This window comes from Simochromis diagramma, unplaced genomic scaffold, assembly GCF_900408965.1.
Source record: "Simochromis diagramma unplaced genomic scaffold, fSimDia1.1 OVJJ01000304.1, whole genome shotgun sequence".
Taxonomy (NCBI): Eukaryota; Metazoa; Chordata; class Actinopteri; order Cichliformes; family Cichlidae; genus Simochromis; species Simochromis diagramma.
The window spans coordinates 9,824,325-9,840,856 of record NW_024387030.1 but is presented as its reverse complement, the minus strand read 5'-3'; the positions used below and the strand labels follow the sequence as shown (position 1 = coordinate 9,840,856).

At 38.9% G+C, this 16,532-nt stretch overlaps 2 protein-coding genes across 8 annotated transcripts; one reads left to right on the top strand and one right to left on the bottom strand.

Moving 5' to 3' along the window:
- Positions 1-759: 759 nt before the first annotated feature.
- On the top strand, positions 760-8,862 carry LOC120740235 (kelch domain-containing protein 1-like). Of its 6 annotated transcripts, XM_040042438.1 has the most exons (15): positions 760-888; positions 1,165-1,319; positions 1,783-1,853; positions 2,091-2,208; positions 2,618-2,730; positions 3,325-3,412; positions 3,529-3,612; positions 5,272-5,352; positions 5,443-5,501; positions 5,617-5,726; positions 5,832-5,904; positions 6,034-6,118; positions 7,865-7,917; positions 8,002-8,172; positions 8,582-8,694. In XM_040042438.1, the coding sequence occupies exons 2-14, from the start codon at positions 1,212-1,214 to the stop codon at positions 8,147-8,149; spliced, it is 1,191 nt and encodes a 396-aa protein (XP_039898372.1). In that variant the 5' UTR covers positions 760-888; positions 1,165-1,211; the 3' UTR covers positions 8,150-8,172; positions 8,582-8,694. The 6 variants fall into 6 exon arrangements, with proteins under 6 accessions (XP_039898372.1, XP_039898368.1, XP_039898373.1 ...); XM_040042434.1 differs by lacking the exon at positions 8,582-8,694 and having other exon boundaries at positions 8,002-8,173; XM_040042439.1 differs by lacking the exon at positions 8,002-8,172 and having other exon boundaries at positions 761-888; positions 8,582-8,862.
- Positions 8,749-11,609, bottom strand: LOC120740236. 2 transcript variants are annotated; one of them, XM_040042442.1, is made up of 3 exons: positions 10,532-11,609; positions 10,312-10,367; positions 8,749-9,945 (listed from the first exon to the last, which is right to left on the bottom strand). In XM_040042442.1, exons 1-3 carry the CDS (start codon positions 11,039-11,041, stop codon positions 9,843-9,845), a joined length of 669 nt encoding a protein of 222 aa, XP_039898376.1. In that variant the 5' UTR covers positions 11,042-11,609; the 3' UTR covers positions 8,749-9,842. The 2 variants fall into 2 exon arrangements, with proteins under 2 accessions (XP_039898376.1, XP_039898375.1); XM_040042441.1 differs by having other exon boundaries at positions 10,312-10,379; positions 10,532-11,466.
- Positions 11,610-16,532: the final 4,923 nt, after the last annotated feature.

The window sequence follows — 16,532 nt, the reverse complement described above, 5'->3', positions numbered from 1 at the left end:
CGCAAAAGGTGTTACATTGTTTATATTGTATATTTCTTAGCATGTTAATAGTGATTTGACAAAACAATACAATTACTCTATCACGTGTCACCTTATATTTTACTGCCATTTATAGACTGTGATAATTATATAAAACATAGTAGTTTCATTATTTGTCAGTAAGCTACCATAGTGAACCATACGTTAGTAATTGTTTATTGCCACAAATTAACTGTATCGATGACACAAACAATTCTGCTCCAAAACTGTAGATTTGTCTCATGGTATTTTTTGATTTCGAAATTGATTTTGGAAAATATTTGTTTGTTTGGCCTTAATTCAAGTTTATAAAAAAAATCCTTTTGAATATATTGCTGACTATATAGTGTAATTAGTCATAAGTACTGGTTATTAGTGCTTATGAATGGATGGACAGAGAAACTGTCCATGTTGTACAAGCTGAACAACTGTGCCTTTCTGGGTCTTCTTTTTTGGGATGTTCCTGACTGACAGAACATCTATGGAAGCTTTCTGAAACAAACAAAACCAAAACAAAAATCTATACAAAAATAAATAAATAAATAAATAACAAGACAAAATGCTGTCCGAGAGTAAAATTCTTGGCTTAATATCTCGAAATTTTGACTCAATAACTTCAAAATTCCGAGTTAGGTAATGTGGTACATCAAACATTTGAGATAGTCTTAATTATTGTGTTATAACGTTGAAATTGTGAGATTAAAAAAAAAAAACAAATAGAAATTTTATGCTGGAAGAGGTTCACCGGAAGTAGTATTTTATTTTGTAGCTGTGTTTACAGTATTTGGCACCGAGGCTTTCTTGTCCAAAATATGTAGGTTTAAAAACATGAAGAAATAATATCCGACAGCTAACAGCGCGTTGCGTCCCGTGAGTATGCACTAAGTATGGTTATTTAAACGTTAGTTTTTCAGTGTTTTTGTACTGTGGTTATGTATTAACCTGTTCCGAGCTTTTGTCGGTTGAATTAGCAGACTACCATTTTTTTCTTTTCGCATACCCAAATAATATTTAGCATAAACCGAAGACAGTAGGATGGTTCGAGTTTCTGCTCACAGTTAGCTGTTGCCTTTGTTCTCGTAAATGCATATAGTTGAGCATAGGTGAGACATTTAGACATTTTTTCCTTTTTTGTGTGATTTTTAGGTTCAAGTGCATGCCTTCACGTCTCTGTGTGTAAATAGCAGTCAGTTATGGATTCTGCCTTTGAGAGGCACTGCTCGGAGCTGGTCGCCCGGGAACGAAGCGGACATACTGCTGTGTTGCATGACAATCTCCTGTATGTGTGGGGAGGCTATATGGTGAGAAAACACTGAAACATAAAAGACACAAATGACAAGGAAGAGAAGGGAAATTTCTCCAGTACTGTATTAAACATGTGATATTTAAATGGTGGCATTAACTGTATATGCCAATTTATACCTAATAAAATTAAAAATAAAAATACATTCATAAATAAATGAGGACTGCTGTGCATTATTATATGTAACAGGTTCTTGCTTTTTTTTGCTTTCATTTCCCAAACCACATGATCTAACTCCACCGCCTGCACCTGTATTATAATGCTTCTTATATGTTAATAAGTCAGTAGTGATGAAACATCTATTAATATAAAATATTTTTTTTAGTTTCATTTAATTTCGTTTTGTTTTTCATTTCTGACTCAAACACCTGACACTTCTCTGGAGACAGATGAAAATATAAAAATGAAATGAGACGTTATGCTAAAGTGCTTAATTTATTTAATTATTTTGTTCTTTTCAGTCTGTTGCTGAGGAAGAAGTTTTCTTACCTAATGATGAAATCTGGGTGTATGAACTAGACGCAGGTATTTGGTAAGAAGACTGAACAAATTCCTGCTTGCTTCTGTTTGCAAAACAAAAAATACCAATGCCTGTTAAGCCCTGACTTTCACTCTGTTTTTCAACTCGTGGAAATTGTGTTGGAGTCATATGACATTTCAGTTATGTTTGGACTTACAAGCACTCTCCTGGGGCTGTTTGACTTCTGAGTTGTGAGTGAATATAAGCAGTTTTTCTGCATTTTTCTTTTCTTTTTCCATTTTTCTGAAGGAAGGTGTTTCACATGGATGGGGACGTCCCTCCCCCCATGTCTGGGACCTGCAGCTGCTACATGAATGGACACATGTACATATTTGGAGGTTGTGATGACAATGGACAGACCAATCAGGTTTGACTAATGTCTGAGGAAGTGACTGTTAATGACACGTGTTTTTTTTGTAAACATAGTTATGTTTACATTGTGTGAATGCTTAAGGTTTAGCAAGCACTCCCAATGCTTTCTTTCCTTATGTAAAATTTGCAGAGATAGTGTTTTAAAAATAATGTACATTTTATGTTTTTTGTGTCCATGATCAGTAGCTGGAAGTATTGATCATTTAAAGATTACTCTGTAGTGCCTCTAGTGGTCAAAAACTCCACATAAACCTTATAATGTTGTGCGAAACAGAAGTATCTATGGGCATGAACTTAAGGTGGAAAGACCGGAAAGACGCTGAAAGAAAATGTTAAATGTTGATAAATAAATGCAGCAAAGAGATAAAGGAATGAAGATTTGATCAGTGTTTCTCATCCTACAGATGTACGGCGTCAACCTGGAAGATGGGAAATATACATGGAAGAGGATAATGCATGAGTTTGGCTCAGCCCCCTCTCCCCGAGACAAATTGTCCTGCTGGGTTTATAATGGACGGTGAGCACAGTGAAATTTTAATCAAGTTTAATTTTCAGCATTTTGCTACCACATAAATCACTACAGGCAATCAGTAGTTGTGAACTAAAATCTATTTTTAAGATTACTTGTCAAAAACTGGTACTAAAGAAATTTTGAGGACTAGATACTGAATTTTCCCCGCATGACGCTGGTTTGGAAAAGTGAAAGAAAATGGACAGATAAATAGATAAATTAGGTTTCCATGTCTTTTTCATTTTTTTAATTGAATGCTGGGTGTTTGATCTTACTTTGATACATGAAGTGAAGAGGCTATCCATGTGTCTTTGTTTCCTGCACCAATTTCCGAGCAGATTTGGATGTCCACACAATCAACATTTTTTGTTAACAAGTTAATCTTGTAATCTTGGTTTTACTGTTTTTGGATTTGACGTTAAATCCAGGTTTTGTCAGGCTTTCAACATCTTTTTAGCATTCTTTATCTTAAAGTCATCATCCGAACAAAAACACAACCTGTGTTGAGTTTTGAAAACTATTCAGCGTTACGTCTGTTCTTGATTGGATGTATCATTTTATGTTAATTGGAAATTATTTTTTTGTGTGATATTTTTCCAGGCTCGCCTACTTTGGTGGTTATGGTCACAAACTACTGAGTGATCTCGACCGGAGGAGTGGAAGCTTTATTGTGGATGAAACTTCATGGGTAGTTTTTTTGTTACTCACTACAAGTCTTTTAGCTGTCTCTGTGAGATTTTTTTGAAGGTTTTTGTTAGAAAAGTTAGCTTCTTTACACCTGCTTAGCTCTTTTGTTATTGCCAGGTGGGAGATGTCTTTTGGGGATGGAACAATGAAGTTCACATATTTGACCCCATGCAGTCCAGCTGGAGTGAACCGCGGACCCACGTGAGTCAGTTTGAGATTAATTCATGCTGCTATTGACTGAAGTCAGGAATTTCATGTGTGGGATTTTTCCCCTGATGCTATAAAACTTTAATTAGTAACTTCACAAGTGGAAATATAAATAAAAGATTATTATTAAGACCTAAGGCTAGGCATGTTTGACTGTTGCTCTCAAAATGTTCCAAAATCGAGCACATGCAATCTTTATACAACACTTTGATGAGACAGTGTATAAGAAATGTGGAACATCTTTGACTGCAGCTCCTGCAGGGCATGCTTACACAGCTGAACAGAAACAGCTGATGCAATATTTCATCATCACCTATGCGTGTTGTTCTTATCCAGTGCAATCTGTAAGAAATGCTACCATGTACAGTGTGAAAAAGGGTTTGCCCTTTTGCTGATTTTTTTTGCATATTTGATTTACTTTCATATTACATGATCGTCATTACAGATCATCAAACAAATTGGAATTTCAGACAAAGATAACCAATTTAAACGCAAACGGCAGTTTTTAAATTATGATTTCATTTATTAAGGGAAAAAAGCTATCCAAACCTACCTGAAAAACAGAATTTTCCCCTTTTTAAAAAGGAATTAACTGTGATAAACCACAATCTGAGTTCAATTTCACTATCCAACCCCAATACTGATTACCTTTAGACCTGTTGGCTCAAGAAATCACTGAAATAGAGTCTGTCTAACAAAGTGAAGTAGGCTAAAAGATCTCAAAAAGCTACAGAAACAACTGAAAAATCAAATTATGATAATTATGACATATGTCAGTCTAGAAAGGGTTGAAAAGCCATTTATAAGGCTTTGGGAATGCAGTGACCCACGATGAGAGCCATTATACACAAACGGAGAAAACATGGAACAGTGGTGAAAATTCCCAGAAGTGGGCGGCTGACCAAAGTTACTCTAGGAGCTCATTGATGACTCATCCAGGAGGTTAGAACAGAAGCCACAAAAACATCTAGAGATCTAGAGAGAGAGGCCAGCCTCACTAGCCTCAGTTAGGAGTTCATGATTCAACAATAAGAAAGAAACTGGGCAAAAACAGCATTCATGGGAGACCTCCAAGGAGAAACTTGATGAGCTCAAAGATGTTTGGTAAAATATTCTGTGAGACAAAAGTTTAACTTTTTGGAAGGTTTGAATTCCTTTACATCTGGCATAAAACTACCACAGCATTTCAATAAAGAACATACCAACAGTCAAAAATGGTGGTGGTAGTGTGATGGTCTGGGGACTGGGATGACTTACCGAAATTAATGGAGAGCAGATTGAGTAGAAAATGTCAGATCATCAGTTTTGTGCACCGAAGCTCAAGCATACTTGGGTTATGCAGCAGGGACAATGATCACATTAGAAAGTCTATCACTGAATGGCTAAAAAATAAGTAAATGAAACAAAATCTGGTAGTACATTTCTGTGTTCATAATGCTATCTATTTTGAAAAGACCATTGGTTGAAATGCTCTTAGACACTCAATGTTGTACAGAAAAGGTAACTTTGACTTTCAGAAAGTCTGGAGAACTCCTCATCAAGAACTTTAAAAACAATTCCAAGAACATCTGGGGCCCTGGAAGCAAAAAAATAAAGAAATGTTGGGGTAGCTTGAGACTTTTGCACAGTACTATACACTGTTTTTGCTTGCAGGGCCGAGCTCCTGCTCCAAGGGCAGCCCATGGCAGTGCTGCGCTCGGTTGCAGAGGATACATTTGTGGAGGTAGAGTTATGGTAAGAGTCCCAGTTGGTTTTCAATGTAGTGTTTATGGATGCATATTGTGTTGATCAGAGAAAGTTACTTGTGCTGTTTTTTAAATGCAGGAAACCAGGACAAATGACATCCATTGCTTAAACCTTGAATCATGGACATGGTCAGAAATGTATGTAGCCATGTGTCATTGCTATACTGTACCTTGTCATGTGGTGTATGCAGAACCTGAGCTCACAGTGAGTTTTTAAGTTAACTGTGTGTATCATGCCAAATCGGTTTTCCAGAATCCCGTTGTCCCCAACTCCGGTGGGGAGATCATGGCACACACTCACAGCAGTATCAGACAACACCTTGTTCCTGTTTGGAGGTCTGAGTGTTGACTGCAAACCAATGAGTAAGAAAATGCATCCTCTTATTCAAGTTTATTTCCTTTGCTGCTTTGGTCCTTTTATGTCCTCTAGTTGTTTTCTTCTTAGTAAAACAAACCTTGTTCGATTAGGTGATGGGTGGTTGCTTGATGTCGAAACAAAGAAGTGGAAAGAGCTAGAGCATCCCTTTAAGAATAAGCCAAGGTAACAACTTATGAATGTAATATTTATTATTTATCATTTACCATTTAATATTTATTACTCTAAACAAACATTATAAAGCGTTGTTGTAAACTGTGATCAGATTTTAAGTGGTACCTTCTCCTGTTTAAGGTTGTGGCACACAGCTAATCCCGGCAAAGATGCTGATGTGATTGTGTTTGGTGGAAGTTGTGACTACATCTTGCTTGTCGACACTGTAAGTATCAGAGGGAGACGCATGTAGAAGCTAAAAACAAAGGTGAAGTTAGTTTAATTTTCCACGTCTTTGGAAATCATGACACAGGTGCAACATGAAAACTATGTTTTTGTTTACATGTATGTTATGTAAAATTTAAACAGGGTTTACTCTATACTGCAGGGGCTTGTACTTCGAAGCAAGTTCAACGTGCACAGTTATCGTTTGCTTATCTGGCTTCACTTCCACTGACAAAAACAAAGGTGGTAATTAACTAAGTCAACCCAGCGCTTCCAAGCTATGACATGAAAGACAACAATCGTAGACATGGACAAGTCTGCTGGTAGCACAGTGGCATATTTCAGAAAGAAAGGGCAAACTTTTTCTTCATATTAGGAAAATCTGAAAAATCTGAACATATAATATCGGCTAAAGGTGACACAAATGCAGCCGAAGCAGCACTGTGTAAGTGGGTTTGAATGGCTGCAGCCAATGCTAATTAGAGCTTGTTTTTGACGATCTATGTTTTTTATTAATGCTTATAACAAAAAAACATAGACTTTAAACAGTCTTTTTAAACTATAGATCTGCCTTTACATGGGCTCTTCCAGGAATGGTGACACTGTTTTCCAGAGAATTGATTTGTGATCAGGTGGTATTTTTGTACTGTTTATCTCTTAACTGAAACATAACCTGCAGAGCAGGTCAGAGTGCTATATGAGGAAGCAAGTTCAGCACAGCTATATCAGAGGTTAGTTAGTTTGTCTGCAGATCAAAGTGAAGCAGGTTTTATTGATTGAATAAGTGTTCCTGGTTATAAAAAGCCTGAACAGTTTCTGATCTGTGTTCTAGTAGCTGCAATTCCAGATGTGTAAACGAGTGTTAGCAACTGATTAAAATCGAGTATAAAATATTTGTAAAATTTCAGAATCACCAGAATTTACATTTCATTTAATTCTTTATTACTTTGAGGCTCCTGTATTTTAATTCATTATTATCAGGTCGCCCCAAAAGCTCCCTGAAAAGCCAATTGATCCAAAGTGGTGCAGAGAGTGTACTGACAGGGACTTGAAAGAGAGACCATATTTCTCCCTTATGAGCTGCCCTATATTGGCTCCCTTCTAAATTTCCCCTCTCCCTCTTCTGGTCATGGTGGAAGGGTCACCCCTCCCTACGCCTGGTTTCTGTCTGAGATTTCTTCTTCTTAAAAGGGAGTTTTCTTTCCGACTGTCGCCACATACTTGCTCATAGAGTGTTGTGGGATTGTTTCTAGTACACTAAGTACTTTATATAAATAAAACTGAAGCAAACTGAATTAATAGAATAGGGAAAAAATTGGAACTTTATGATGATTTCAAACCGAACATGTTCCTGTCTGGGTGTTTTCAACATAGATTACTAAAAAAGTCAGCCCATTTCGAGACTTAGCAAATTAACCCATTAATCCTGATTTGTAGTACTCCCCTTAGGTCTTAAGTACAAGTTACCGTGGCAGTGTACCCTAACATGAAGTGAACTGCCTTTCTAACACTGAAAACTCAGCGTTAACCATGAAGTTAACTGTCTAAGCCCTTAATCTTGCTTTGTAAGGCATCAGGTCTCTTTCTCTCTACAGAGCAGTCTACACCTGACAATGAAGCATTAAAAAACCTACGGAGAATGTTTGCTAAAGGAACTAATCTAATGAACATAGTTTTGTGAATAAATGAAGACTACAAATATGTCTATGGATGTGAACCTATGTAAACCTTGTGCATTTCTTTTCAGGGTCACTGCAATGATGCACTTGTTTTTCAGACGCAACCATATCCCCTGTTTAGGTAAAAAACTTTCTGTGATACCTTTACCAGCAAGATGTCATTTTATTTACAAAGAAAGTAAATACTAACAATTTTGGACTGCAGATATTCTGACTTGAAGAAAAGTGAAATAAATGACTTCAGGAAGGACCACCGAGGTCAAAAGATGTTTGTTTCCATCTGCAGTAATTTGAGTTTGACCCATATGTTTGATGGATGTAGTGAAAAGGGACATGCAGAGGGGTTGGTGTGACGGAAGTGGATGCTAAGCATAGGGTGAGATGACCTGCTATGGTGACACCTAAAGGGAGCAACTGAAGAAGAAGGGGGAGCATGGCCCAATTTTGGGAACTTGCATGAAAAAACTAAGGCAAGAAAAGTAAAAGCGAGATCCCTTGTACGACACAGAGCATTGCAGCACTTATTAAGTCCGATGCAAAATGAATAGGATGTAAAGTGGGATGGAGGCGGGGTTTTCACGGGCGCCATCAGCCTTGCCTGACCTACCGTGATTCTCACTTTATTGCTACAAACAAGTTTGTCCTGCAGCAGCTCTGTTAGAGACAAGTAAAATATCTGCTGTCCTAAGTATCTGCTGCTTTGTAGGGCACGTTACTTTAAATATGCATTCGTCTCCCAAAATAGAAATGAGAATTGACAGGCTTTTTTTTCCTCCTCCTGACAGGATTTGTGAGGATTACATTGCAAAGAATGTGAGAAACAACGAGGTGCTCCGAAATCAACTTCCTCTCCTGCCTCGCAAGCTACTGAAGCTCTTACAGAGAAGGATCTCTTTCTACAGGCCTTCGAAGAAGCAAATGACTAGCTAAAAAGACCTTGAATGCCATGCTGTTTAAAGTGCTATATTTCTCCTTTATTGTTTTACAAATTAATATTTTGTTTTGTACAGTCTGCCTACAGTCCCTGCGATGACTGCGCTGAATAAATGACAGATTGACACTTTGATTTGCCTGATGCAGATTATTACAATACGCAGATAACTCTCAGTCAGCAGAACAGAGCAGCTACAGACACGTTTTCTCCCAGAGTAGTCACATGACCAACAACTCGACATTTTCTGCTTTTTTATTTCAAACACACACAAATTTTTTTTAACTCTGATTCCAAATTTTCATATTGGAAATTTCCTCTAAAAAGTTTGATAAAATTTCACGTTTGTATTCATGCACACAACTTCTGCATTCTGCCACTAAGTGGCAGCAGGCTTTTATTTTGAAGTGTTTCAATGGCTGAATTGTGTCAGCAGAAACAGAGACTTTGCCCAACTAAAAGTCTCTCTGTAGCCACATTCTCGCAGGGTGGAGAAAGTGCAGGAGCTGTGGTCAGGAAGGAAATGTTAGGTAAACATTCTCTGCTCATGCCTTGGCAGGGTTTGCTACATGAGAAACTGAAGCCCTGAACACTTTATGCTCACACAAAACCGCTGGTGGAAACAAGTCCATCTTTACTGCTAAAAGATCACAAGCATGTACCTCTCCTGCTGACATTTACAGAACTGGCAGAAAGGGTCTGTGTTGTCTCATTAAACAGACATGTTAAACCATGTTAGTAATAGGTAGCAAATGAGTGCTCAGTAGGAGTCGAGCTGGACAGTAACACCCTACCTGCTTCAGAAACCCAACCCTTGTGAGTGTGAGGAGAGCTTCCTGGCACATATTCAAGCTGGTGTTTTAACTCTGCAATTACTGCTGCATCTTGTTAAATAAGACTTGGCTAAATGCACAGACTGGGAGTGATGTTGTTTTAAGTTCAACACAGACTGTGTTCATTTTTTTTTTTTCCCTGGCAACCCTGCATAAATACGGATTGTGCAGCCTTTCCAGCAAGCAGGAAATTTGTCAGAATAAACCCTGGTTCCCTTTCTTTGAATACAAACGGTTTCCTGTCATGAGAGCTTGCTAAAAGAGCTTTCTTCACTCGGAGGGTCAACTAAACTCTCTTTCAATGGTATCCATCAGCTCCTCTTCTGATCCATCGTACAGGATGACTGGCGTGGTGAGAGAAGAGCCATGGCAGCTATCAAACGTCCTGGGAAATGTAGAGACCCACATCAGGAAGGTGAAGATTACAAACAGAAAATGTGACACATATTTAAACAGTTTAACCCAACGCTCAGAGTGTAGAGGCCCAAACAAAACAAAACTAACAAAACAAAAATGGCGCTGTGAGAAAGTTGGAATAAAGTTGGAAATATTAATGTTTTTCTTTTTGGCATTCTTCAACAATAGACACTTGTCTGTTTCTCCCCTGCTTGCAAACATCTGGCGTATCTGATACGCTCTGAGAATAATGGATTTGGTATTTCGATTCCTTTAAGGTGAATTTGATCTGGCTCTGCGCATTTTTCCTCCACTGAGGTCAGGAATGAATAATTTATTTAAGTTGCCTACTTACGGTTGTTGTTCTGATGTGGGGACGTCTTCCGACAAAGCCTCTGTTGTCAAACAGCCCTGTGAGGAGGACTGACATAAATCAGAGAGGGAAGGATGGATATTATGTGTTTCATTCAATAATAACTCGGGGTTATTGGTACTTTAAAAGCATACTTTTGTTCTCATAAACTGGATTACAATCTGGCAAAAGTACTTAAAAGTAGAAATTTAAAAGTCCTTACATTGTGCTCGGTGGTACACCCAGATGTGTGCTTTTTAACGTGTGCGAAGGCAGAGTTGCCCTTCTTGTTTACATCTCTTGACACACTGTGTGCGACACGTGGCTCTTGGTCTCTTCCTGACGCTCGGAGCCTCGGAGCAGAGCTGAAGTCGTCTTCAGCGTCCTCCTGGCTGAAATGACACAGTCCGTATGTTTTGGATCTGATGAACGTCTTCTTCGGAGGGGTCTTCTTTACCGAAGCGCTCTCTCTTTCTGTGTAATCTGCCATAACTGTGTCCAGTTCTCCATCAATATCCTCCTCATTCCCAGAAAAGTCCGAATCCTGCCCTTCGCTGTGGCAGTCAGGTTGCGCGCGGTTACGCACATTGCGCAAAACTGAGTGAATTTTAAGAGGCTTGAACAGACGGCTGTCCTTTTGAGGTGAAGCGACATCGGTCCCCGTTTTGGTCACGTTTACCTCGCTGACACAAGCAGGTGCGACTCTTTTTCCTCGGCTTGTACCCGAGCCCATGTCCGTGTGTCTGGGCTGCTAGTGTAGTCTCATTTCCAAATTGCTCCTGAGGCACGGCAAGCGCTTTTGCAGTTGAATATTAACCAACAAAAGCGTGGTCCTTGGCAGTGGTTAAGGTCAGTCTTCAATTAGTTTTACGATAGGAAGGCAGTTCTTTGGCAAAAAACGAAGCTTTTCTTTAAAATGTTTCTACAGACAGGTTGTTAAAATAAACGGCAGTAAACTTTCGAGTAACTCCAAATCAAGATGAGAAACTGTGTATCCCTTACATAACCAAGTTTGGCTCAGGACCCCAGGGAGAAAACTCCGCCTTCTTATAGGGGGAAACACACATCCTCCATTGTGTCTACTGCTAAAAAAAATAACATCTGCCTGTGTATTCTCATGGATTTAAGCAACCAATCCCCAAAAAAGGGAAATATACGTAAATATTCACGTGTTCCCTTTAATGATAGGGAGTCATTTTGAAAGGCTAACAGGAAGAATTAGTCCAATTTGTCTGTATCAGAAACATGACCAGCCTATTTCCCTTCTTCACCTAATAGATTTTATTGGGGCCAACAGTGAGTGAATTCCTGTCACCCTGATGCAGGAGCCCCCCTCCTCCAGTGAATGATTAAGATTAAAGTGCTGGACCATGAGAGAGGGCATTCCTTTCCAACAGCTCAGACTTCCCAGAGATTCCTCAATAAGCTTTTGTTTGGTCCACTTGCGCATACAAAAGACATGACAGGAGCACCTCAGTGCCAAAGCCGTCCAACAAAAACCCAGAGTGCACCAAAGCAAAGAAAAAAAAACTTGTTTGCCATCTTTCATTAAATGCCTCATTTTCTCTCTCTCTTTTCTTACTTGTGTGTGTGTGTGTGTGCACATGCAAGTGTGTGCCAGACAGCTGTGCAACCTGTTCTCTCTGGAGGCTGACCAAGTCAAAGACACCTGTCGTTTAGGAAATTGGCAATGTGAGAGTAGAAAAAAAGCAAGTCGGCCTGCAGGTCTCAAATGTCTCATTGAGGAAATTCCTGTCTTGGTCACTGATTATTAGAGAACACACGCAGCATGTCGGCAAATCTTACTTAACCTGCAAACTTTTAAAAGTAAAATGATACTGAAATATAAAAATAGCTCTTCTTCCATACACTCTCAGCTGCAGTTAGCTACATCTCATCATGACAGAAGAGCCTGTGTGGCATCCTGATCACATTTAGTATGAAAACCTCCTACTACTGACTCTCTCCATTTCAGTGATGCTGTCCAAAGATTGGATAATCTCAGAGATTGCCTTTTAGGGGAAAAAAATGGAGATTCAGAGCTAAGCTGGAAAACTGAGACATCTTCCCGATTGTGCAATAAATTGCATGTATACTGCAGATGTTGCCTCTCTCTCCCAAATGTAAATTAAATCTCCTTAAATGAAAATAAGTCTTGTTTTTCGACAGCAGTCAAACATAAAACTTAAACAACAAGCTTACTTTCCAGCCCTGCTTCTCGAGCAGTCTCGTTTATGTTATTTTCAACCTCTACTTCTGTTAACTCTCCGCCTGCACTGCACTCTGGTGTATCATTAAAGAGATCGGGCCGCCACATCTGGAGAAAAATTCAACAGCTTCCAGACGAGGGGGAGGATCTGCCACAAAATAGAAGCCACGGCCCAGCTCGCTACATAACTGTGGTTTTTCTTACTTCTTCCAGATTCAAGAATATTCCTCCAGTATGGATGAAGTTTAAAAGACTGGGAAAAGCATTTATGAAACGCTGACCTTGGATTTAGTTTAGCTTTGTACATCATATCCTATGCAAACTCTGAATCAGCAGACATGTGAGTTGTTTTTGCAGTGCTGTGGATACAAACGTCCTTTGTTCCCTCCCAACAACAGAACAGCATATGTGAAAAATGTTAATTATTATGACTCAGCTGCTCCATTTGGAGGACAACAAATAAAAGCATTGTTGTTGTGTTTGAGTAAAAAAGGAAACAAACTGCCATATGTTTGTAAAAAAACAACAACCCCAAAACCAAATCTCTGGAGAGTATTTAACAAGCCAGCTGCCCGCTGATAGGCATTCCAGTAAAACTGCCTGGACCTCTTTCCTCAGTAGACAAGCATTAATAGGACAGGGTCAACAGGATCTACACACCACAACATTGTAAAGCAATTTATTCCTTCTTATTTTTTCATAGCCTAAATGATGTCTTAATGGGGACCACATTGAATCAGACCCTTTTCTTTAATAGAAAAAAATATGACTATATAAATATTTCCCTACAGCCTCACAAAAGACCACACCCGTCTTTGGCAAGACCACGTCATATAAATTGATTCATCATCACGATATAAAAAAAAAAAAATCCTCTTTTTTATATAACTTCAGATTTTGCCTCACAATAATCAGATCCAGACTTCCTTCAGTGACAGAAAAATCCACATGTGTATATGGGATCTTATGCCAACATTTCCAACATAAGCAAAATACTGAGGCACTGTTATGCTTTTACTGTTTTAGAAGTAAATTTAATAGGTTTAAAGTATAGCCTAAACAAGTGAACCAAACGCACTTCTTAGTTGGATGCCTAAGACTTGGTTAAGGGGCTAGAAAATATATCACACTGCTGAATGTTCTCACAAAGATAGACAAGAAAATGTGTGTGTATGTGTGTGGTGAGCAGGTCTTACTCATGTTGTGGGGACCTCATTTTGTTTACATTGTTACATTCTGGGCACATGGCTTCCTTTCATGAACATAAACAAGTCGCTATAACATAAATCCTTAAATTTAAAGGTGACGGCATGCCTTAAGGTTAAGGTTAGGGATGTAGTAGTTCCTTAAATTAGAGTAAGTCTGCAGGAAATGAATCCAAGGCCATATAATGCCTCTGAAGTCATGGATAGATTACAGATTTTCTACAGGGAAAGGAAGCCAAGTTGGTTCACAGTCAGATAAAAGGGCCGTTCAAGGTCACATACTGTAGACGTAATCAGCTGAGCAGATGAGCGGAGCTGAGACAGAGGGATATTGTAACTTTCACAGGGTGACATAAGGTTGTCAGGGCAACAGTCAGTGCAACCAAGAGGAGTTGAAGTGCAGTAAAAGAACAAGGAGCGTCTGTATTTATCTTTGAGCTCTTAATCTGCTACATTACCAAGCATAAATTAAAGCGTTTGCTTTTGTGATGGCGGTAAAAGTACGTCACAGAGATGAAGCGGCGAAAAGCCTGCAAACCTTTAAAGTTAACGAATTCTCCTTAACATAAGAGTCTGACAGGTCGCTGTAAGGGAGGACTGCCTGCTGATACCTAGAAGTGGTGAAACTGTAACCAGCAGATGGAGCTAGTATTCAACAAAAGCAAATTAGGGTGTCTTCCATGCCGATCCATGCACAGGACAAGTTGTTACTCTTCATGAGCTAAATACATTTTTTATTTTTAAAAAGAACAAAAAGAAAAGCTTAGAGCTCCTTCTATGAGATTTCACAAAATTATACCTTTAGTAATAGTATAGTTATTTAAGAAAAACAATGCATTTCACACTATTTTAAACAAAAAAGCAAAATTTTACCACTGAAATACTGAAGCCGACACAAGGAAATAGACAAAAAAGAAAGGAAAGGACAAAAAAAGAACTCTATAGTTTAAAGTGAAAGTATGTGAGTGTAACAGTGACACAAGTAACCTGTCAGATTATTATAAATACCAAACTATTGGTCATATGAGAGCAAATAACAGCAAAAACCACGACTTTAATAAATATGAAAAAGTATATAAGTTGCATAAATGCTACTTCATGTTAAAAGCAAAGCATGTTGGCACTTTATACAGCCACGTGTTTTACATGTGGACGTGAAATCAGCTTTGGAGATCCTCTCACTTCCCCACTATTAACTGTTATAACAGTGTCCTGGAAGGTCTTCTCAGGCAAGCCAGTGGTCACTGCTGCAGTGACCCATTTTTCTGTCAAAAGGCCATGTAATCAACAGAAAACAATTACTGCCTCTCTCTCAGGCGCTCGGAGCGCTCAATACTAGCATCTGCTCACTTCCTAATTACCTGCTCGGTAAGAAGCTTCATTTGGAGAGAAACACACGGCAATCAATCCCTGCATTAAACTTGGTTTGTTTGTCAGCATCCTGAAGTGTCACGCTGAATCCTCTGTTCATTTCAGTTTTGTTTGATTAACTTCTGCTTGACCTACATTCTGTTTATTGGATCTTGTATTTATTGCTGTTAATTCCCTTTTAAATGTGCCTCTTGTTCATGTTTATATTACAGTTCCCTCCTTTTACTCATTCTTTTGCTCCCAGGCTAGTGCTAACCTTTTCCCCCGAGAGCATGGGTTTTAAAAGTGTATCCTTTGTTTAGTGCTTTTTTCCCTCTGTCTTTTCCAAATTTCTACATTCTACAAAAGATTGCCTATTTTGTGGAAAGAATGTGTCACCCTAAACACCCACTCTTGTTTTTAATGGTCCCATTGCATGTCTTTGTGCATTTGAAAGTATGCTGAAAACAGTCTTCTTCTTCTTTCCACTGTTCCTTTTAGGACTCCCCACAGTGGGTCGTCTGCCTTCATCTTACCCTATCGTCCTCTTCTGTCACACCAACCCTCTACATGTCCTCCTTCACTACATCCATGAGCATTCTCTGTGTCAACTTCCTTTGTATCCACTATTTATTCATCTCAGCCAGACTTCACTCTGATGTACTCGTTTTTAATCTTGTCCATTCTGGTCACTCCCAGTGAAGATCTTAGCATCTTCAACTCGACCTCCTGTCGTTTTGTTAGTGACACCATCTCCAAAGAATACATCATAGCAGGTCTTATCAGCATCTTATAAATCTTCCCTTTCACTCTTGCTACTATCCTTCTGTCACAAATCACCCCTGACACTTGTCTCCACCTGCTCTACTTTGCCTCTCTTTTCCTCACCTCTCTTGTGCACTGACTGTTGCTTTATATGGTTGATCCCAGGTATTTAAACTCATCTAACTTCACTACATCTACTCCTTGCAGCTTCACTGTTACACCTTTCTTTCTATTATTCACACATGTATTCTGTCTTGCTCCTACTGACTTTCATTCTTCTTCTCTCCAGAGCATGCCTCCACCTCTCCAGGTTCTCTTCCACTTGCTCATTACTCTCACTATAGATTCGCAATTTCATCTGCGTGGAAATTTCCATGGAAATTCATCCCTGAGCTCAGAGATGATCCCTGATGTAACCGTATGCTCACCTTGAGCCTATCTGTAACTCATACCACACACCTCACCACTGCCTCACTGTTCTAGCATGCTGTAAACAGTCAAGGCTAAAAATCAAGGCCATAATGGTGGGAATTAGGAGGTAAATTCTTAAAAAAAATCTTTGCAATCTTTCATGGACTGCTAATAACTTAACTGCAGACATCTTTCGTGGAAAGACTACAGCATCCATCCTCTTCCACTTATCCAAGGTCATGTTGCAGTGACAGCAAACTAATCAAGATATTCCAGACAAATTT

Coding starts and splice junctions, on each gene's coding strand:
- LOC120740235 (XM_040042438.1), top strand. CDS start 1,212: ATGGATTCTGCCTTTGAGAGGCACTGCTCGGAGCTGGTCGCCCGGGAA. Junction 5,502..5,616: donor TCATGGACATGGTCAGAAAT/GTATGTAGCCAT, acceptor TCGGTTTTCCAG/AATCCCGTTGTCCCCAACTC. Junction 5,727..5,831: donor TGTTGACTGCAAACCAATGA/GTAAGAAAATGC, acceptor TTGTTCGATTAG/GTGATGGGTGGTTGCTTGAT.
- LOC120740236 (XM_040042441.1), bottom strand. CDS start 11,041: ATGGGCTCGGGTACAAGCCGAGGAAAAAGAGTCGCACCTGCTTGTGTC. Junction 10,380..10,531: donor GGTGTACCACCGAGCACAAT/GTAAGGACTTTT, acceptor GATTTATGTCAG/TCCTCCTCACAGGGCTGTTT. Junction 9,946..10,311: donor CCCACATCAGAACAACAACC/GTAAGTAGGCAA, acceptor TACATTTCCCAG/GACGTTTGATAGCTGCCATG.